Source organism: Lissotriton vulgaris, chromosome 6, assembly GCF_964263255.1.
Source record: "Lissotriton vulgaris chromosome 6, aLisVul1.2, whole genome shotgun sequence".
Taxonomy (NCBI): domain Eukaryota; kingdom Metazoa; phylum Chordata; class Amphibia; order Caudata; family Salamandridae; genus Lissotriton; species Lissotriton vulgaris.
In genome coordinates this window covers 12,570,331-12,592,770 of record NC_141694.1, presented here as the reverse complement: position 1 = coordinate 12,592,770, position 22,440 = coordinate 12,570,331, and the positions used below count along the sequence as shown (strand labels likewise).

Genomic DNA, 22,440 nt, shown 5'->3' with positions numbered 1-22,440 from the left:
CAACAGAGCAGCTGAATCATGAGGCGAATGGATCCTATATGTTGAAATTGAACTCTTTTCAATAAACAAGACCAGCTTGTCATTTTAAAAGTTTATTAAAACATATTCAGGAAAACTTAGGTTTGGAACTTTACTAAGCAAGCATTAGAAAAAGTCATAAGAAAGTTTTATTCGGCATTTATAAAGAGAGCTTAATTCAAGATAATATTATTCATTAGCAGAAATAAGTGAAAAAGAGCATTTCCAAAACCTAACTAACTCTCTGTCTCTACCCTCATCGCCTGGAAACAAAGTCTTAAAAAGTTACATTTCCTTACGTGTAATCATCGGACAGCAGAACACGTCCCTCTGGAATCAAAAGCGTAAGCCAAAAGTTTGCAGCTAAAGCCTATTCTTATACCCTAAATTAAGCTGAGCTAACTATTTTTCACATTCCATCAGCTAAATTCTGGCTCCCCATTGGCTGAATCACCTCACGCCACAGTAAACTGTGACATCTTCCACCACGAGATCAGGCTTTTACACAGTGCCGTTGTTCATGCATAGAGTCCTGGCGACAGTTCCTTAGTCTGCTACATTTTGTAGCAAAGATGTTCAAGCAATACAAAATCTGTCACTGCTCTTCCTTTCAACCTTGAGCCTGTCCGTTCTGAGCTTTCCATGGCACAAACAGAACCACTCCACAGAGTCGTCTTTAGCAGTTCCTTTTTTAAAGCTTTCACAATAAAAGTTTGTAGGCTTGTCATCTTTTTTCAAAATAAACTTTCTCCTGTGGCTTAGCATCAGCAGGCCTCTTTTAGAAGGCGTCAATTTTCTGCGCCACTTTTTTGCTTGCGTCACTGCGCCACTTTCAGCTTGCCTCACTTTTTCAGAAAACTATTATTTAAACAAACACAAAAGAATAATTAATTCAGGTAATGAAGTCATTCTGTTTCCAACCTACATAGCTAATGTTAACCCATTAATATAAGTCACCTAACAGAAGCACACAGAAAAGCAGCACATTTAATATCTACCATTCTTCATATAATCCAGCTTTAAGTTTCTGAAAGAGTAAAAAGATGATTAAATAATACACAGACAGACAAACACAACATAGGACAAACATGTAAGCACATATAAAAAGCACATGCCATGAATGATCAGCCGCATATTAATAGTGACAAAGACAATAGGACAGACATAACAAACAATACAATATTAATCATGTGTTACAAAAACAGACTTGCAAATGCAACAAGAGCACATGTAATTAGTTTCCCGCGTGTTCATGTGTGGTGCAAACTTAATCTAGGTTGAGTTAATTAAACAAATCATGCAAACACTCATTAATATATTATTTCAAGTTATGAGAGTATGACATCACGAGCTAAAATAAAATATTTTCTAAAGCTCGCTCCATCAGCTACAAAGTTGTAAAACACAGCCTATTCACAAACTGCATTTTGCATACATTTACCACTACAATACTACTACTTACGTTCTACAAACGTGCTGTTCGTCAACCAACATTTGGATGTGTATGCCTCTTCCTTGACTGTGTGCAGATCTCAGCAAACGTAGGCATATATTTTAGTAGTAAGTGGGAGTGGCTGGAAAATAGGGACTTTTTTCTATTACATGTGAGCGGTTAAGAGTGTAGTAAGAAGGGTTACAGGGAGTATGACCGAGAGTTAGGGAAGGGCATGTGCCCATCCATTTAGTTCCAAAATGCAATTCTATAGTCACTACAGCAAAAAAAGGACCTAAAAATGTGGTAAATGTACTTCAGTCAGCATAACACATGGCCATCCATTGGTACTGCAACACCCTTCCATAGAAAAGAATGGAGGCAGGGACTTCAAATAAAAGCCCATCGGAGCTAATATTAAATTAAATGAACTTATTTTAACTTTAAAAATCTAAATACTTTTAAAATAAAGTAACTTTGATTTAAAAAAAAAAAAGAATACTACTATACATAACTTGTAATGCTTTAAACTGGATGAATAAATGCAAATTTGATATTTTAGGTGGGATTTTTTAATTGAAATCTTAAAATAATTTTATTGAATATATATATATATATATATATGCAAAAGAATTAAATATTTAACACAATATTAAGTTAAAATGCCATATTCTTTTTGTAATTATGTTCTACAGTTAAAATAAATATGATATTTATCTTAAAGATAGTTCTGCTTTTTTTTATCTTTAAAAACTTTGTAGCTTTTTCCTGTACTTTACCACGTGAAGATCTCCGCCTAGATGTAAAGTGTTATAGTTGTAATTTTACACTTTTAAGTTGATATTTCTTCTTTTTGTAACTTAAGGCCAGATGCAACAAAGTTGGTGTGCACAAGGCAGTTTGTATTGAAATTACACGAAGGAGTATCATTTTTCTTTTCTTTTAGCCCCAGTTATGAAGTCGATGGCAACTGAGCATTTTTTTTTTATGAGTTCTTGGGTTTCAGAGGCTGCAGCACACAAGCCGATCAGGGTCTTGCGTGGCAACGTGGCTGCTAGGGAGGTTATCAAAGAGCAGAGATGATCACAGTAGATCCTTGATGACTAATATTTCACCATACAGAGATTCTGTAGCTTAACGTCCACTGGAATCCAATGCTAGTTGAATTTAGTTTTCTTTTACAAGGGCTTTTTGGAGCAGGGTGGGCATTAATTCCTTTCTGGACCTAAGGAGGTGGGAATGCAACTTTTGACATTCCTTTAGTCTGGTGTTCAAAGGGTTGGTGAGTTGTGTTATTTTGTCTCACAGCAAAGTCTTTCCTTGGAAGACCTCTTTTTAGATTAACAAGTATCTTAGGTTGATGTGGGCCAGTGAATCACCATTTAGCTCTTAGGGGTGCTGTCTTTTTGAGCAGCTCAGTGTACAGTGAATAGGAAGCTTATTTTAACTCTGCGCTTGCTCATGTTTGCAGCCTATGCATGCACAAGTTACACAGGCCATCCAACACCATAGTTCTCTCAGCATAGAGAATTGTGAAAACTACAGCTGCAGATGTAGCATTGAAATTACTTCTACTTCTCGCTAACCTTCCTTCATCTTTCTTGCAGACACATTCACCATGGTTGGTGAGAAAGGAAATGGCAACCTGCTCGTACAACTGGGGCCGCGACTGCAGGCCTACCCGGAAGAACTGGTGCGTCAACGCCGTGCTCACGATGGCCATACAGAATACCTGATCCGCTGGAGCATCATCAGCCTGGACGACAATGCAGGAGCAAACACAACAGCCTCTTCATCTGAGAGCAAAGCTGAGAACATCCTGATGTGGATGTCGACTGAGGAGGTTTACGCCAACTGCCCGACGCTGCTGGGGAAGCGCAAGCACGAGGGGCAGCGGGTAAAAGAGGAGAAGGCCCCTAGCACGTTCCCTTCCGATGGCACGCTGGACCAGGTCTCACTGCAAGAGATGAAGGCAGATGTACGCTCGCTGGTCCAGCGGGCCTCCAAACAGATGTCCAGTACAAGTGGTCCAGAGTCATCCATCTTGAACACTATCCATGTGCTGAGTGCATACGCCAGCATCGGATCCCTGACTGGTGTCTTCAAGGAGACGGGTGCCCTGGACCTGCTGATGAAGATGCTGTGCAATGAGGAGAAGCAGATCCGCAGGAGCGCAGGGAAGATGCTTAGGGCGTTGGCTTCCCATGATGCAGGTGAGGTAACCGTTAGGCACAGTGATGCACATAAAGACCTATCTTCTTCGTCTGTCCTGAAAGCTATTTTTAATTTATGTTCTATGTCGACCACATGGGGGCTTTTCTGCAGACTTATTTAGGAAAGGAGGACCCCCTTTTTTCTCTGCACCCTAAAATGCATCCTAAGCCTTTTCTGTCCTACGTATGGAACTGGGATTTAGCTGTCTGAAATTTTCTCTCATGTACACCATCAGACCTCTGGCTACAGCTACTGGAAAGCAATCTCAGATTTAAATCTATGTTGCTCATGGAATTGAAGTTTAGTTAACTGGAATTGCCTCTCCTGTAGACCATCTGCCCACAACCACATGCAATGGCAGTTAACAAGAATAGTTTTCTGTAGCGGTTTGTTTTGTGGCTACTCACTCAGAAGAGGCAGTGTCCCAGTGTTCTATACTGTTATTTCTATTTTCTCTGTTTCTACAGATTTTTCATCTTTTCAGTCTTATGCGAATGGTGTTTGGTATGTGTTGTTCTGCTATGCTTTTTGTGTCTGTATTTGTACATCCTGGTGATTTAAATGTCAGCAGGTCATCTTCTCACGCCCTATCCCACAGACGTTCTCTTGAAAGCTCTGCAAGACAAATAATTTAGCTTTTTTGTGTTTGGAACTGGCATGTAACTGCTGTTGCTTTCGAATCTCTTCCTCCCAAGACACGTGGGATTAAGGAACGTGACCTCTGCCATTGTGTGGCTGCCTTTTGTTTACCTTCAGTTTCTATTCAAGATCCTGGTACCAGCTCTACAACCACCCATAGCATGTTTTTTTCATTTATTTATTAATGGGGATTTCTAAACGTCACAGGTGGAGTCTTTTACTGCTTGTGTCTCCTGGTGGTGTGGGAGGGGATGGGCAGAGGAAAAGGTAAAAGGGGAACCAGGACATTTTCAGAAATGAAGGAGATGAGGAGTGGAACTGATGTCCAAAGGAATGGAATTCCTGAGTTTGTGAGCACACTGAAATCCAGCTACCCCTGTGGGTGAGTAGAACAGTGGGGACTACAAACGGGCGCTGGGAGTTTGAACGAAAGGGGTGGTATTTGTTATATTTGTGGAACAGAAAAGTAGGTACTCTGCCAGCCCGAATTTTGTGCATATTGCTTTGAATAGAATCATTTTATCAACTGAAAGCTAATGCAAGGATTTCCCATGATAGGAAATATAGTCAAATTTTCTTAGATGAAAAATACTTCTAATCCAATAGTTTTTGAGCTTTTGAAACCTGGTGATGGTTGTTTAGGGATGTGCAGGTTAACTGCGTTACAGTAGTCAAATCTGGAGTTTCCTACGGAATTGCTGATGAGATGGGGGGAGGAAAGGAATCTTAAGATCCTCCTGTGTAGCCTAATTTGAAGAAAGGTTTTGGTGACATTTGAGATTTGGGAATGAAGATCAAATTTATGATCTAGAAGTGTGCCCAGATTCCTGATCTTGGAAACAGGGGATGGATTTGTTTCAGGTTTTGAGGCCGGTACGGACTGGTGAGCCAAATCAACCTGCCAAAAATGCTAAAACCGACCCCGCTTCCTTCATCTCCTTGCGCAGTCTCTTCCTTTCCATCAATCCTCTCTCATCTCCCTCTCAGATATCTTTCTCTCTATCTTTCCCTCCCTCTCTTTCTTGTTCTTGACACCTCTCTGTGCCTGCTGGAATTAACCCAGGGTAGCTGGGGAAAGTGACGGAGGCACCAGCAGCGTACCCCAGCCCTAAAAAACGCCTCCAGGTCCTGCAGTCTACCAGGGGAATTCCTTTCGTAATAAAAGGCCCACCCTACCCTGTTTGAGGCCATTCGGACGGTTGAGTCTTTGAAAGACGGGAAGAATTTCAGAGTTTATGTGGTTGAGCTTCAGAAATTTAGAACCCATGCAGGATGCGACACAGTTCGTAATGGAATGAACACCAGTGGAATGGTTGAAAGGGTCGCCTTGGAGATCAAGAAGCAACTGCCCATGCAGGATGCGACACAGTTCGTAATGGAATGAACACCAGTGGAATGGTTGAAAGGGTCGCCTTGGAGACCAAGAAGCAGCTGCCCATGCAGGATGCGACACAGTTCGTAATGGAATGAACACCAGTGGAATGGTTGAAAGGGTCGCCTTGGAGACCAAGAAGCAGCTGCCCATGCAGGATGCGACACAGTTCGTAATGGAATGAACACCAGTGGAATGGTTGAAAGGGTCGCCTTGGAGACCAAGAAGCAGCTGCATGTTCACCTGGCTTTTCAGTTCAGTTTTGAAAAACAGGACCTGTGGAAGAAAGACTATTGCTTTTCCTACCTGCTTTTATTCCTGTAAGCTCCATACTTCTTGAATTTTTTTTAAGTCTGTTTCCTTGGAAGGTAGCAGTATACAGTGATTTTCCTCCCCATCACTACTCCCTGTCCACACACAGAAAGCATAGGGGTGCCTGCCCAGTTTAATTCTGACAGGACTACAGCCCTGCACCCTTTTTAGGGCTCGGCCTACGTCCCACGAAGTGGGCGTGGCTTAAGAGTCCTTTTCTGAGGGCTTCGAAAATCTAACCTACGAATTCCAGAAAAGCTTGTGATTTTTGCTCGTTATTTATGGCAGCTGCATGGCAATTGGGCCTCTCATGCCTGTGTTTTTACAAGCCAGCACGCAATAGGCCATAGGCGTTTGAGTTGCTCCGTCTAGTGCATATTCCGTGCGGACACGCGCAGCAGAAGGTCATATTTCTTCAATTACCAGCTGTCAGAGGCCGCGGTAATTAAAGACAGATGCTGGGTGCTTCTACCTCACTGTTTCTCTTGGCGCGTGTCTGTGCATCTCTCCACCCCTCGTTTCCCCTTCACCTCCTCTTCTCCCTTGCTGGCTCCGCGATAATTCAAAACATAGGCCTGCAGTGGCGCGCGCGCGCGCGTACCACTGCAGGATTTTTTTTTTGTAGCGGGCTTTTTTTTTTTTAATCGCGATCGCAAAAGAGATCGCTTTCAGTGCAGCACCAGCACATGGATCTGTCATATGGTTTCCTAGCAGGAGGCAGCCCGGCTCACGCTGCTGTCGGTCCCCAGGACGCTGTATAGGGAGAATTGCAGCACGGTCTATATTGATAACAATCTTTGCTGTATGAGGCGCGGGAGCCTCTTGCCACCTCTCTCTCCCTCCCCCACCCTCGGCAGGACAAAGGAGTGGGGCTTTTTTATGTTTCCATATTGTGCGAGGGGAGTTTATCACGGACCCCGGTAACAGCCTGCTGGCAGGATCAAGGTGTGACTGGAGTCCGCTCATGCATGTCATTGAAGATACCAGCCCCTGTGAGCCGGCCGAGGTGTTTTCCACATTGAGAATAGCATTAATTAGGAGTGTGAAAGTGAGCGAATGTAAAGTCTTATTACTATTAAAAAAAAAATGTAGTTTACTCCGTGCGGGCGTGTATTGTGCTGTTCGCTCATATCCTCCCTCCCTATTTCCACGCACACACGATAAAGTACAGGCAGACATATATTAAATCCGCACATACGAAAAGGCGACATACACTCATGCAAACGGCGCGCGGGTGAAATACAGGCTCGTGGACACGTACAGCTCGAAACTGAACACAAATAAAGGCCGCTTTTCTTTTCAGCTTCGACTATTTCCCCCTGGTAACCAACGCAAGTAAGTTATCTCAGCCGTGGGAGACGTCATGTTGTCAAAGCAGAGGACAAATCTCTTTCTTTCCAAGTTCACACTAGGGTGGAATTCAAATGTGTTTACGTGTTCAGCACAGGGAACAAAACAGTGCCTTTGAATATGATATGTGCTGTATTTAATGGGCGGGAAAGTCTATTTGTTGTCCATCTGTAATTCTGCACGGTCGCGTTCAGATGCTAATATATTTCCCATGAAGGCTTGAGTGCATTATCTGTTCTGAGCTCTGCTGTATCTCATTGGTTAATGCCTGATTTGCTTCAAACTATTTGCATGTCTCTGCGAGGAGTCATTTTAATAAGCTAGGCACGCAGGTATATGTTAAATAATCCAAAAACGCGCAATGCTGGGTATTCATGTGTTTTTTTAAACACTCCCAATTTGGAGGAGTTCGGGGGCAGAAAGAAATAGAGGCACATGGAGGTAAGTAAGGTGATTTGCCCAGTCTTTAGCAAACCATTTAGTAGAGTGTGGCAGACGGTATAAGAAAGCAGGTTATGCAGCCTCCAATTAAATTACTATCATGTCCCCATGGTTTCCATCTATTTGTAATTTGTATTAGTAAATTTGTACTTACTTGACTTACTACCTTTCACAAGGCATTGTAGGGTAATGGCAGACTTTTGACAACACCCATAACATGTTTCTGTTCCCATGTAGGCCCCCACTGTGAACAGTGCAGCTCTCATGTCTGTCTGAAAACAAGTTTATACAGTTTACACCGGATTATCCAGAAGCAGAGTTATAATTTGTTCTGTTTTAAGATTAAATCTGTTCCCTCAAAACTGCCTTTTGAATAGACATCTGGTGACATGGCTCTGTAGAGCCCTGGCTACAATGGTGCATAGCCCACTAGTAGTCCTGCGGGGCAGATGGGAGAGATTGCTGGAGTCAGTGCAGTGTGAGTCAGTGCAGTGTGAGTCAGTGCAGTGTGAGTCAGTGCAGTGTGAGTCAGTGCAGAGTGAGTCAGTGCAGAGTGAGTCAGTGCAGAGTGAGTCAGTGCAGAGTGAGTCAGTGCAGAGTGAGTCAGTGCAGAGTGAGTCAGTGCAGAGTGAGTCAGTGCAGAGTGAGTCAGTGCAGAGTGAGTCAGTGCAGAGTGAGTCAGTGCAGAGTGAGTCAGTGCAGAGTGTGAGTGAGTGCAGAGTATGAGTGAGTGCAGAGTGAGTGTGAGTGCAGATGCAGAGTGAGTGTAGTGTGAGTGCAGATGCAGAGTGAGTGTAGAGTGAGTGCAGATGCAGAGTGAGTGTAGAGTGAGTGTGAGTGCAGATGCAGAGTGAGTGTAGAGTGAGTGTGAGTGCAGATGCAGAGTGAGTGTGAGTGCAGATGCAGAGTGAGTGTAGAGTGAGTCTGAGTGCAGATGCAGAGTGAGTGTAGAGTGAGTGTGAGTGCAGATGCAGAGTGAGTGCAGTGTGAGTGCAGATGGAGAGTGAGTGCAGAGAGACTGCTAGTGCAGACTTAGTGTGACTGCAGAGTGACTGCAGAGCGACAGTGACTGCAGTGTGTGAGTGTGCAGGGTGAACAGTGTGTGAGTGTGCAGGGTGAACAGTGTGTGAGTGTGCAGGGTGAACAGTGTGTGAGTGTGCAGGGTGAACAGTGTGTGAGTGTGCAGGGTGAACAGTGTGAGTGTGCAGGGTGAGCAGTTTGTGAGTGTGTAGGGGCAGTGTGTGAGTGTGCAGGATACGAACACTCAAACTAAGTCCACCACACACACATACATAAGACCACACACACCACACACACACACCACTCTCTCACCACCACACACCCACCACCACACACTCACCACCTTACATACAACCACACACCACCAGCCGTCGGTGCACGCTTTCACCAGGCACATACACCAACAGCCATCAGTGCATGCTTTCACCGGGCACAAACACCACCAGGCGTCACTGCAGGCTTCCACCAGGCACACAACACCAAACGTCAGTGCACGCTTTCACCAAACACACACACACACCACAAGCCATCAGTGCACACTTTCACCAGGCACACAAACACCAGCCGTTAGTGCACGCTTTTACCAGGTGCACTTACCACCAGGCATCAGTGCACGCTTTTACCAGGCGCACACACCACCAGCCATCTGTACACACGTTTACTAGGCACACACACCACCAGCCGTCAGTGCACGCTTCCACCAGGCACACACACCACCAGCCATCAGTGTACGCTTCCACCAAGCACACACACCACCAGCCATCGGTGCACAATTTCTACAGGCACACACACCAACAGCCATCAGTGCACACATCAATTGTTAAAGCATCCACAATAAACTAAAACTATTGTAGCAATCGCAGTATGGTGCACTTCAATTTTAAACAAATTAATCTAAAGCGCAGCATGCCACCATTGATACAATTCCAATCCAACCCACATATTTCTACTACACACCACATGCACACACTCCATAACACATGGATAAAAGACATTGCCATTTACAATGCCATTACCTCTAACTCAAATAAATCCGAGACCTATTGCATTTCTAATGCTTGTTTATTCTTACAATTGTTTGACATTCTTTTTGAGTTTTTAGCCTGTGCCCGCCATTATTAAAGAAAGATGTGTTACCCTCTGTGCTCAACTCGTACCCTCGTCTACTTTGGATTTAGATCGCCAGTGTAACTGACTGAGATTTCGAGACACTCCAGTGGAGAGCTAACCTCTGAACGCCAGTTGAAGGGAGGGGGAGAGGTTATAAGCATTGATTTGATAAAGCAAAGAGGATGTAATTGACAATATATTCAACATAGTATAGTATGCCTAATTGTGGTGAGAAAAAGCCAGTGACAATGTAAGGCATACTCCAGTGAAAGTCTTTGGATGAAAACCTTCCTAGAAGCTCCTTGTCCCACATTAAAAGAAATGGGTAATACTTTTTATCAGTTTCCATGTTGAAGTGGTGAACAGTACTTCCAAAGGTACATTTTCACTGTGCTAATAAGGCAGACCATTCCTCTTCTAGGGTAGACAGTAGTTGGATAAATAAATTGGACCGTCTTGAGTTGGCAAGCTATAATAGATGCTAAAAATGATACGGCTATTCCTTGTTTTAAGCAACCTTTCCAGCCGATCTGTGAGCTCAATAAAATGCTAGCCTACTTGAAGTCTGTGCAAGGGGCTGTTGTTTTCAGTTGGTGTTGTGTTATGCGAGGAATTATTTTTAATACTTAGAAATTCACTTAAAAAAATAAACAAAGGTTACAGGGACTTTATAGTTGAGCTCAGATTTCACTTGTACAAAACCATTAAAATTCAGCAGTTATAGTTACCTGAGCTAACTATAACTTATACCCCCGCAATGCACTGCTTATGACCTCACATATTGCATTATCGTGACATGTTCAGTGACATCACTCATGACATAGTGAGTGTAAGTGTTTGTAAGCGTTTATGGGTGTTAAACATATATACTAACCTACTACAAAAGTTAGATTAGTATACTAGTTGTACTACTAATGAGTGATACTATCTCTAACATATGTAATCGGAGTGGGCGTGTGAATGTATCCGTGTGTTACTAGGTGTGTGAGTGGCTGTATGGGTGTGTGAGCGTATGCATGAGTGACTATGGGTAATTGAGTGGCTTTCTAACTATCTTTGTAGCTGTTTGAGTGGGTGTGTCAGTGGTTGTATGAATGCCTCTGTCAGACGGATCACCCCGAAACTTACAAGTCAGCAGCTGAAGTGAGCGTCATACTAGTTTTGAAAATTTCGGGAGGATTTGTCAAACAACATCAAGTTATTGGCATGTGAAAAAACGCTCTTCCTATGGAAACTAGGTCCTAGTTAAAAGTACCTACTGGAGTACGCTAGTAGGAAATATATATCTCCTTCTGGCAGTCGGTGCAAACTATAACTTATGCCCCCCGCAGTGCACTGCTTATGACCTCACATATTACATACATCACTCATGACATGGTCAGTGACATCACTGACAACATCATCCACAGATCCATTCACACACTCATACAACCTTTTGTACACCCACTCACACAGCCGCACAACCACTCACATATCTATTCGCAGTCCTATACAAGTACTCACACAACTACTCACTCCTCCTTAGAGCCACTCACACACCCACTCACTCAGAGCTCCTCATACTACAATTTACTCACCCATTCAGCCACTCATACAACCAGTCACTCACCCACGATGACACTCACACACTCGTACAGCCTCTCAACACAGCTACTCACTCACCCACCCATACAAGCACTCACACAAACCCACACAACCACTTACATGCCCATTCACATATCCATACAACCACTCCAATATATGCTCACTCACCCATAGTAATTCACAGACACTCACTCTTTAATACAACCCCTCACACACCAACTCACTTAACCAAACACTCACTCAAGCTGCCACTCACTCACCCATTCAGCCACTCACACAGCCAATCACTCACACATACAACCATTCAGACACCCACTCACTCATACAGTCACTTGCACACTGATTCACCCACCCATAGAGCCACTCACACAGCTATACTGACACACCCACTCACTCCCCAATACTGTCACTCACACAGCGACTCTCCCACACACCTACTCACACACCCATACAGGCACTTAGGCACCCACTCTTACACACGGATACACACAGTCACTCACATAATATATGTTCGAAATAGTATCGCTCAGTAGCACACAAAATATACTATTTTAACTTTTATAGTACCTTGGCATATATATTTAAACTTTTAGAAAGTGCTGACACGCACTGGATGATGTCATCAGTGATCTCACTGACCATGTCATAAGTGATGTAATATGTGAGGTCATAAGCAGTGCAGTGTGGGGGTGTAAGTCATGGTTAGCTTAGCTAACTAGACCTGCTGAATTTCACTGGTTTTGTAGGAGTCCAATGTGAGCCTAACTAGAATATCCCTGTAACCTTTGTTTTTTTAAAGTGAATTTCCAAGTTTAAAAAAAATAAATTTTTCCTATCTATAACGTCTCTGTAACCTTTTGTTTTTTCAGTGAAAATATATATTATTTATACATAGATATAGACATTAACAAAATCTTTTTTTGTACCAGTACAATGCTGTAACCAGGGAAGCCATAAAGCCGTGCGTGGCCTGTTCTGTTCTGTTGCCAAATGTCAGACCTATTTAGCAATATTACCAGTTTTCAGGTCGTAAAAAAGGTAGCATTTATGAACTAACTAATTTAAGGTTCACGTTGATATCTTGAGCAAAGTTCACCTCTAAATTGTGAGTGTTAGAAACTGATGTGCTTTTGGTAGAGGCAGTTCATAGCAGATAGATCTCATCTCCAAGAATAACACATTATCCCTCTATCCTACCATCCAACTGGACCAATCACCACCTTATTCTGTCGACCTCAACACCTTCCATCCAATGGCCCGCCCCCAACTTATCCGTCCAAAGCGCTGGGTGAGGAACATCCATCAAATCCCGCAGGCAGTTGGTAGCACTAGTCAACGCCCAGATCATACCTCCGCCTGACCTCTCCTCCACTGATGACCTCACCGACCACTACCACATAAAGATGACGGAACTCGTTGAAGCAGCTGCCCCTCTGAACCTCAAAAAGTATCCCCTCTAGATCCATGTTCAATAACAATCTTAACAATGAAAGATAGTCACTCCGTCGAGCTGAAAGAAACTGGAGACAGCAACCCTCGGATTCTAATCTCACCATCCTCCGGACTGAATGCCTAAAATACAAAAAACATATTGTCTGAGAAATATACTCCTTTTTCTGAGACAACTATACGGGTCTAGAAACAGACCCAAAGACTTATTCAACATCAGGAAACCTCCTCTTTCCTCTAAAACTCAATGAAAAATGCAACCAAAAGCTGTGAAGAATGTGCCACATTCTTCTCTGAAAAAAGTATTTATTTATTTTTTTTAATTTTTGAAAACCTTTATTGTGCACGAAATAAAGAACAAATACGGGCCCACAACCATCCGGCCGGCCACGAACTCTCATAGAGCACTAGTGCATGCAATACGGTGACATAGTTATACAGCAACAAATCGGTTATTGAGCATAAATCAAACTGGAGGACGCTGCAAGACCATGACATAGGAGTAATGAAGGTTAAGTTTTTAAAGTTTTTTGTGCAACTATTAAGATCAGGTCGTGTTGTTCCGTACTCATAAAATAATAAAATAAGAGCAAGGACCGTGCAGGTGGGACATGACATTAGGTACAGTTTACGGTCAATCCACATCTCGACATGCAAGTCCCGACCAGGCAGGATGGCCACACAATATCTACGCTACGAGATAGCAATCTCAACATCCCATTCGTGTCGCCGCCGCCACCCCTCACCCAGTATGCCTGAACACGGGCCAAGAGAAAGGAAAAATTATAAAAGAAGCAAAAATAGGTCCCATAGAAACTAACAAAAATGAAATATAACCCCCCACCCTACACACATGCAGAGGCTATGGCCTACCCCCCCCCTAGCAGAGTGTCTGTCGCCCCATAAACCTGAAATACAGCAAGAGAGAGAAGAAGAGAGAAAAAAAGGCGAGAGAAAGCAAGAAAATGCAGAAGGAAGAAAAGAAGAAGATAATAAACGAAGAAGTTCAACACTGGAATATAGGGAGGAAGAAAAGAACAAGCTGATCTGCCACTCCCAAAAAGAAGAAAAAGCAAGTCGGGAGGAGGACTGTTCCACATACTCTCGGCCTCCGCCAGCCCCACCAATCTCCGCCACCCCAAGTATCATCGTCACAATCGGAATAGCAAACAATACTGCGACTGGGGTGAATCATTTCGAATAGGCATACAAATCAATCAATAAGCAGTTCCATCCAGTCCCCGCCCGCCGGCACATCAAGTCCCCCAAGGGAGCCGCCTAGCCCTGTCCCGATCGCGGATGTCCCCCTAGTCCCATCTCCCCTGAAAATCCAATCTCTACACAGACAAAGAAACAAGATGGCTCCATCGAGAAAGGGGGAGGGACACGAACGCAAGATGGACGTCGCCAGCCTCCAGAAAGTTCACTGTCCCCAGTTGAGAAACACTCCGACACGTCCAGTTGGTAAAAGTTCCACATTGGAAAGAATGGAAGCCTCAAAGGCAGAGCAGGCAAATGGGCGTGAGGCCACGTACTTAGCGCCAGATACAGTAGCGATACCGGGCACGGCTGAATGTCAGATACAGGGCGGGAGGGAAACAAAGTATCGTCAACCGGTCCGTCCGGTGGCCTCGATGTGCTACAAGTTGTAGCGGAAACAATAACAACATTGTTGCGGACCCTCGAAGGCACTGTATCGCAGGCAGCCAGCTGTACGGGGGGGTCCGGACTTTGTGGGGGGTAGATCTTCCGCTCCCGCCTCAAGTCGAGCATAATGGTGTCGAGCTTCACGCCCAGTGTAGCACATCCACGTTCTAGCGCCGATCTTAGGCCACCCAGAGCGGCCATAACATCCCTAATTGAACACGCAGGCTGCTGTTCCATGATTTCCAGGTCGGAGGAGGGTGAATGCGACCTGGCCCCCCGTGTGTTCATGGGCTCGCGGTCACAAAGCGAGGACGGGCCATCTTCCTCACGATACAGGGGGACAGGCGTCGCCATCTTGTCCACCATATAGCACTGGAGCCAGGGGGTGGGAGACCACGGAGGCACTGCCGATAATCTATGCTAGCTCACGGCGCCAGGGCCGTCTCACAGCCAGCAGAGTTTCGTGCGGGACCGTGTCAGCGGTGGTAGTCGATCAGGGCGGTGGGGGGGGGGGGGGGGGGGGGGGGGGGCGGGGGAAAGCTCGCCGTTGCCAGGCATCTGCAGCGATGGGGTAAAGGCAGCTCTCCGTCAGGGTCTTGAAGGAGTCTATCACCCAACGCGTCCGTTCCAAATAATCACGCTGCAGTTCCAATGCGCGACGAAAGCTTTGGCAGACTGTGCAGGACAATCTGCAACACGAGCCAAGGCAGCGTCCCCCACACCCCGGCTCCAAGCGAGCAGCCCGGTCAAAACAAAGCCTCGGAGGTCCGGCGGTGCGCAGCACACAAGCTGGGGTCCAGGGCCGGCAGGCAAAAGCAGGATATCTTCGGACACCGGTCAGTCAGAGGATCCGGAGGAACGCTGGCTGGGTCAGCACACTTCACTGCACATCCCGAAGGGGATTTGCATCAGGATATCAGGCAGGATGACGGCGCAGGATTCAAGGGCCGGCGGAGCCGAGAGCTTACACGTCCGCTCCGGTCGCCATCTTGGCTCCTCCCCCCCTGAAAAAAGTATTTAATATCAAACTCTCCCAATAGCCTCCCACCTACCAAGCTTCAAGGATGCCGCCTCCGAAAAGAGCCCGCCTGAAACTTCACCTCCAAATATTGGCTGTTCCCCCTCCCTCAGCAACACAGCTCTTCAACCCCCTCTCCTTACAACCGAAAAGTAATGCAATCTGATCTAAATTCAACCTTGTCCATGAACAGGAAATTATCAAAGTACTTGCGAGCATGAAGCAGACATCGCACATCTCTGACCCCATCCGTATGGCACTTGTGAAAAATCTGTCACGTCATAATCCTATATGGACCAAGATCATCAATTCCTCCCTAACCAATGGCTTCATGCCAACCTCCCTCAAACTTAGCCAAGTAACCCCCCTTTCAAAAAATCAGAAGTCACCCAGAACGACTTCAGTTACTACAGACCCTTAACTAACCTCCCACTCCTTGCCAAAACCATTAAAAAATGTGTGCTTTCACAATGCAACACCCACATTGAAAAATACAACCTACACGACACCTTCTAATCGGGATTCAGGAAGGGCTGCAGTACAGAGACAGCCATACTGAACATTGTAGATGACCTGCACAGATCTCTAGATGGGCAGGCGAGCCTCCTAGTCCTCTTGGACCTCTCTGTCACCTTTGATACTGTAAACCATGACATCCTCCTAAACACCCTCTCAGGGCCTGCAGGCGACGAGGGAAATGTCAGTCAGTGGTTCACCTCCTTCCCAAGTCAACGCTCACAACTAATTAAACTTAACAATACAGATTCAAAAGCAAGGCCAGTCTCACAAGGAGTGCCTCAAGGGTCAACCCGATCTCCTGCCCTATTCAACCTCTACAGGGTAGCCCTCACGATGATCCTGAAGCAAGCTAGAATTGCCTAATACCTCTATGCAGACAATACCCAACTCTACTTGAAAATCTCGTCAGACAAAGACATCCAGCACCTAAATTGCACTTTCCTCACACTCCAGTCCTGGCTGTCCAGCAGCCATCTCAAACTCAACCTCAACAAAACAGAACTCCTCCTCATTCAGCCTAAAGATAAGTGCTTTCAAATCAATACCTGGCTCAACAACATCACTGCACTAAACTGTAAACTGTCTGTCTCAAACTCGGTTAAATCCCTAGGGATCACACTTGACAATCACTTGAGCATGAAAGAGCAATGGCGCGAAACTGAACAAAGCACATGGGAGTATGCTCCCCTCTGTCCAGCCCCTCCTCTGGGAGGGAACCTTTAGTCACCCTAACCCCTTTCCTATATACCGTAAGGGCTTACCTGTGGGTGGGTCCTCGGATTTGTCATGGGACGTGACTCAAGCCTGTAACCTCGTCACTCTATGACCGTCTGGACACTTTGAATTCGCAGGACTTAGCCTGGAACCGAGATTCCATCAAGGAAGACGCCCAACGCTCCTGGTCTTGTTGTTCTGCAAGTCTTAATCGCCATCTGTGTCTGTGTTTCTTCTAGGATTTTCACCAGACCTGTCAGCATCAAGGACACTGGAAGTAACCTCCCTTGGAGTGAAGGAGTCACTCCCCTGCATCAGCATGCACTGTAGTGAAGCTGACCGTTCTGCTCCTCCTGATTTCTCTCGACTTCTAAAGGCTCAGCAGCACAGGTGATGGTTCTGCAACTCCCTCGAGGCCTGACCTCTCCTCTTTGCAATTTATAGACCAGTATGCCTCTTCAGAACCGCTCGGATCGAACCCCTATGCACTGCTTCAACGTCCTGTTGCCAAGGCTTGTTGGCTCTGCACTCCAGAGATCTTCGGTCTACAAGAAGCTCCAGCATCTCTTACCTCCAAGCTCAGCGTCCTCACCGCATCCTCTGCACAGTGGGCCTTCATTCTTGGTGAGCTGCTTGAGGTACTGTTGCGACTCCTGTGCCTTTGGCCTGTGGGTCCTCCTGAGGGTCTTCTACTGCATTAGTAGGCCCCCCTGCTTGCTTGGGGCCTGCTCCGACGCTCCTTATGTTGGTGAATCCCTTGGACCTTGCTGGTCCCAACGTTGCTCCTTCTTCGTTCTCCATGCAATTTGCGGCTACCAAGGCTTGTTGGTTCTCTCACTGGACACCCACCACCTAGTCACTGACATCTGGCGTGGAACAGCTCGTGCATGGCTTCTGGTCTTCCTCAGTATTGCCTGGCCCTCACAGCTGCAGCTACAAGGTCACCGTTGACGCTTCTGAACCTCTCTATGTTGGTGGGCATTGCTCTTCCGTGCATCCTGGTCACTTCCTAGTGGCTTAGACTCTGTCCTCTCTGCCTGCAGGTTCTTCACTTCCAGCTCCACCCTTGGATTCCATCGGACTTCTTCTTGAGATTCATTTTCTTCCAAGTCTTCCATTTGTAGTCTACAGAGACGCCCCAAAAATACACCTAGTCCCTTTGAAAGCAACACACCACGCAGCAGCCAGGTCTCTATCAGATGGAGAAGGTGTTATGACCACATCACTTCAAGCAACTCAACTGGTTTCCAGCCAAGGCAAGAGCTATACTCAAAACTGCATGCATAATCCACAAAACTCTCTACACGGGTAAACCAGTCTACCTGTCAAACAAATTATCAAAAGCTGGTCAAGGGTGACTTCTACGAAGCTCAAACAGCCTACTCCTGATTCCACCAAAATTTAAGAAAGAGAAATCACACTAGAATCTGGAATGCACTACCCCAGGACTTACGTGACAATCAATCTTTCCCCCACTTCAAGACGAAACTGAAACCTCTGCTCTTCAACAAATATTTGAACCCATCCCCTTAAAGCATCCTGAGCGCCATTACCCTGGGGGAAACTGGGTCTCTATCCCCCGCCTCTTTGAGGCCTTCCCTGGCCATCTTTAAACAATATTGTGTATCTTTTTTTACCGTCTGTCGTAATTTTCCGTTATAATACATACTCTATGTATTTTAATATATTCCTGCAGTATGGTGTTAAGCACTATGTATACATGTATGGTATAATCTACCTCAAAACAGTATCAGCACCGTAGCCTAATGTCATTTTGTATATGTTGCCTATGTACTCCCACGATATCGGTATACCTAGGCCAAAGGTACCTCACATGATTGCTGTTATGCAGACTCTGTAAAGCCATCGGATGCCTTTGAGTTGAGTTCGCGTTATACAAAACTCAATAAATAAAATAAAAAATAAATGATCGAAAAGAGATCTTTGAATTGTAGTCGTCTCCACCGTATTCTGTGTTGCCCTTTGACATGGCCGTCTAAAAGTCATAGTCCATGAATCAGGAACTTGGAAGTTGGCCAACCTGGTGACAGAAAAACTTTAGCACAGGTAAATTACATTTAGTCCATTATTCTCAATCTCAATAAAGCAGTCTTGATTTGACCTATATATCTTCAAAACTTATTTGTATTCCATCAAGCTCATTGGTTCTTTGCTACTACTCCTCAGCAGCTTTTAAAGGTCAGGTTCTCAATTATCTGTCCCTTTAAATGACATCAAAGGATAACTAGACCTACGCATGACAAGTCTCCAAGAAAGTGTGTCCAGGGTTCTGATGAGGTATCAACCAACAGTTTTCTCTGGCCTCAAAATCAAGAGTAAGTTGTGTGAATTAGCGCCGTCACACTGCCAAAGCGCATTCCTTGGCTTGCTTCCTATGCTGGTGTTATCTAAACAGTCACCAGACACATCCTCAGTTACCAATCACTAGCCTGTGTTTGAACTGTTTTCGGTTCCATGAGTCACTATGCTTAGGATTAATTCATTTCTTCTCTCCGACCTGCACTAAACATGGTTTTGAGATGCTGTCTGTTTCCTTGATGTGTAAACTTTGATGTTGCTCTTTCACCAACAATTTATGTATATCTGGCTCATGTAGTTAAATTCCAGATATACTTTAACTCATCCTGAGTAAGTATTTTTATGGGACAGCGTTTGGGGTTTTGGAGAACTAATGTGTTATAACTAGGGGTGGGCGGAATTTGCGTAGTCGCGCTATGCAAAGCTCTGCGAAACAGTAAAAAAATCTCTCTGCGAGCACGCAGAGTTCTGACAACATGTGGAATTGCTTGTTTGCGATGCTTTTTTCCTGTTCGCAAACGCTGTTTGCGTGCTCGGGTGGAAATATCTTGCGAACACGCATTTTGAAAGTACGAACAAGCAAACAATTCTGCAAAACCGCGGATCGTGGAATTTTTGGCAATTCCATGTTCTCCGCGGAACGTGAAATTACCCAAATTCCACAAATTCCGCTAGCAGGACGGAATTTACCGCCCAGGCCTAGTTATAACATGATTTCGGGAGATTCTGGTTAGGTTACAATTCTACCGTTACTGTACGTTTTGGGAATCACTGAGTATTGGGATACATTTTTTTTAGCATATTTAGAAATGAGATGTATACAAATATTTTTGTTTTGGAAAGTCTAGGGTCTTCTTTATTAGTTGCTTCAACAACATGGGTCATAGGAAGATGCTTTGCCCTCAACCTAGTGCCACAAAGTGGCAAGAGTTGGCGTTCTTCTCCATGTTTCTTTTGATGTTGCATTGCACCACTCAAGCGCGTCAGGTTCTGCATGTTTGGTTAATCTGTTTGGCATCATTCATCTGGTTCCTGTGTTTTATTGAGTTCTGATTTTGTGGTTTGACTGTGTACATCTTCCCCATCAGGTGGTACTATTGTAGTAGCATTGTAGCTGGGATGACCATTAGAATACCGAATCATGATGGGTTTCTTTTTCTGCTTTTTACAGGGAGCCGGGCCTATGTCCTCCTGTCCCTGAGCCAGCAGGATGGCATTGAGCAGCACATGGACTTCGACAGTCGCTACACCCTCCTGGAGCTGTTTGCAGAGACCACATCCTCCGAAGAGCACTGCATATGCTTCGATGGAATCCACCTGCCGCAGGTCGGATTATATTGTGGAGGCTGGTTGAGAATGATGCTGAAGTGAAAAGCATTCTCTAATATTGTGTTAATATGAATATTCTTTGAGCTTTATTCTGGAAGATTAGGATTGGATGGAAGTTGAAGTTGGCTAGCAACATGGCAGAAGAGCAATGGAACTGTAGGCATGAGCGTGAATCAGGGTTGATCCTTATCTTTTCTTCATGTCTTACAGATTCCTGGGAAGCTGCTTTTCTCTTTGGTGAAACGTTACCTGTGTGTCACCTCCCTGGTGGACAAACTGAACAGCAGCAGTGAAGAGGTAGTGCAACCCCACAATGGGGCTGCAAATGTGAGCCCTCTGGGGGAGCAGAGCCGTGTGTTGAGGGAGTTTGAGTTCAGTATGGCCATGGCTAACCTCATATCTGAGCTTGTACGTGTCATGGGTTGGGACCGTGGACAGCACATAAAGTTTCGATCTCCGTGGGAGGTGCAGCCCCGTGTCCTCCGTTCCATTTTCCAGCCAAAAGTGCCCTCTTGCAACAGTGTCCAGTTGGCTCCTCCTCCTCGTAAGAAGTCCTCCAATGGTTTCAAGACACGTTCTGACTTTGCAAGTCGCAGTGGTTACGTTGAGTATGTGCAGGAAAACCTAAAGCCTGGCATGAGTGTACGGATGCTGGAGGACTATGAGCAGGTCAGCACGGGTGACGAGGGGGAGTTTCGACAGAGCAACGATGGGACGCCACCTGTCCAGGTAATGAGTGCAAAACTGGAGGGCCCTGTTTGAGTGTCCTCTCGTTACCCTTTGATATGATGACTGGTGTGTGGTGTGTGTGTGTGTGTGTCAATCCTTGCATACTGTCCTGTAGTATTAATTGATCTACCTGTCTATATTGTTGCACCTCACCCATCTGTATATACCAGTTTAATTCTCTTCCTTACAGCCTTTGCTGTCAATTGGAAAATTCCTCCTAATTTGCCTACTGTGTCCTTTGCAGATGTTGTTGTTCCCTGCAGCACCTTTGCTGACTAGGCAAGAGTGGTACTTTCCTAGTCTATTAAAGCACTCTTGTCCCAAGGAATGTGGTTTGTCAGCTGGCATTCTATGCACACATCTTTCTCATGCTTCTATATATGCAGCTCTTGTTTTACTTTTCATAACACCCATGTGTTCTACAGCTTAGGGGATTTGCTTGTGTTCTTTTTTGTCACGTAAGACTCAAATTCCATCCTGGCGTGCCCTATGTTCTGTGGCCGGTGTTGTCAAAAAGTCTGCTATTCTGGCACATGCTTCAAAAGCATTCTGATGCTTCAGTGCAACCTCGGAGAGTGAAGGCTCCCTGAAATTCTAATAATGAATCTCCTTTGACGTCATGGTGATATGTTCTTAGCCCTGAGCAGTTTTACTGGATCTCACTGGGCATGTTCCAAATAATCTGGATGATTGTACAGTTTGTTCAGAATTTTAAATTATTTTTCTGCGTTTGAGTTCAGTGCTGTGGTTATGCCCTTTCGGTTATTTAGAGCCGTACATGACAGTAACTGTTTTCCACAGCTATTGACACATGCCTCCTCAGATTCCTTTCCTTTTGAAACCTTGACTACATTTCCTATTTTTTCAAAACCTTTTCTTTTTTAAAGGGGTCATTGGGGGACGGTTCTGCAGAGATGAACATCTAATGTATCTTGCCTCAGTGTGAGGAAATCTATACTGATATCAGCAAATAGGTTTCAGTAATTAATAGAAAATGTGCAAAACAATAGAGATGGGTGTTTTCCTAGAAAGTGCACAGTTGTATCGCTGTCACGTTGGGTCTTATCATAGGGAAGAGAAGAAAGAGGAAGGTTAAAGAGTCCATTAAAAAAAAAAATCTTTTATTAACATTATAGTCACTGTATGATCACCCACTGACTTTCACCAGAAACAAGTGGCAAATCTTTCTTTCATTCTCAAAGTGTGTTGTATTCAGTCACCCTT

At 44.9% G+C, this 22,440-nt stretch overlaps 1 protein-coding gene across 4 annotated transcripts in view; it reads left to right on the top strand.

The window, feature by feature from the left end:
• Positions 1–22,440, top strand: part of LOC147706699 (cullin-9-like) — a 354,395-nt gene that overhangs the window by 35,308 nt on the left and 296,647 nt on the right. For all 4 annotated transcript variants that reach the window (XM_086925838.1, XM_086925836.1, XM_086925837.1 and 1 more), the window contains exons 2-4: positions 3,058–3,663; positions 20,330–20,484; positions 20,698–21,216. In XM_086925838.1, coding sequence (XP_086781964.1) covers positions 3,069–3,663; positions 20,330–20,484; positions 20,698–21,216 — 1,269 coding nt within the window. In that variant the 5' untranslated portion in view covers positions 3,058–3,068. The remainder of the gene's footprint in view (positions 1–3,057; positions 3,664–20,329; positions 20,485–20,697; positions 21,217–22,440) is intronic.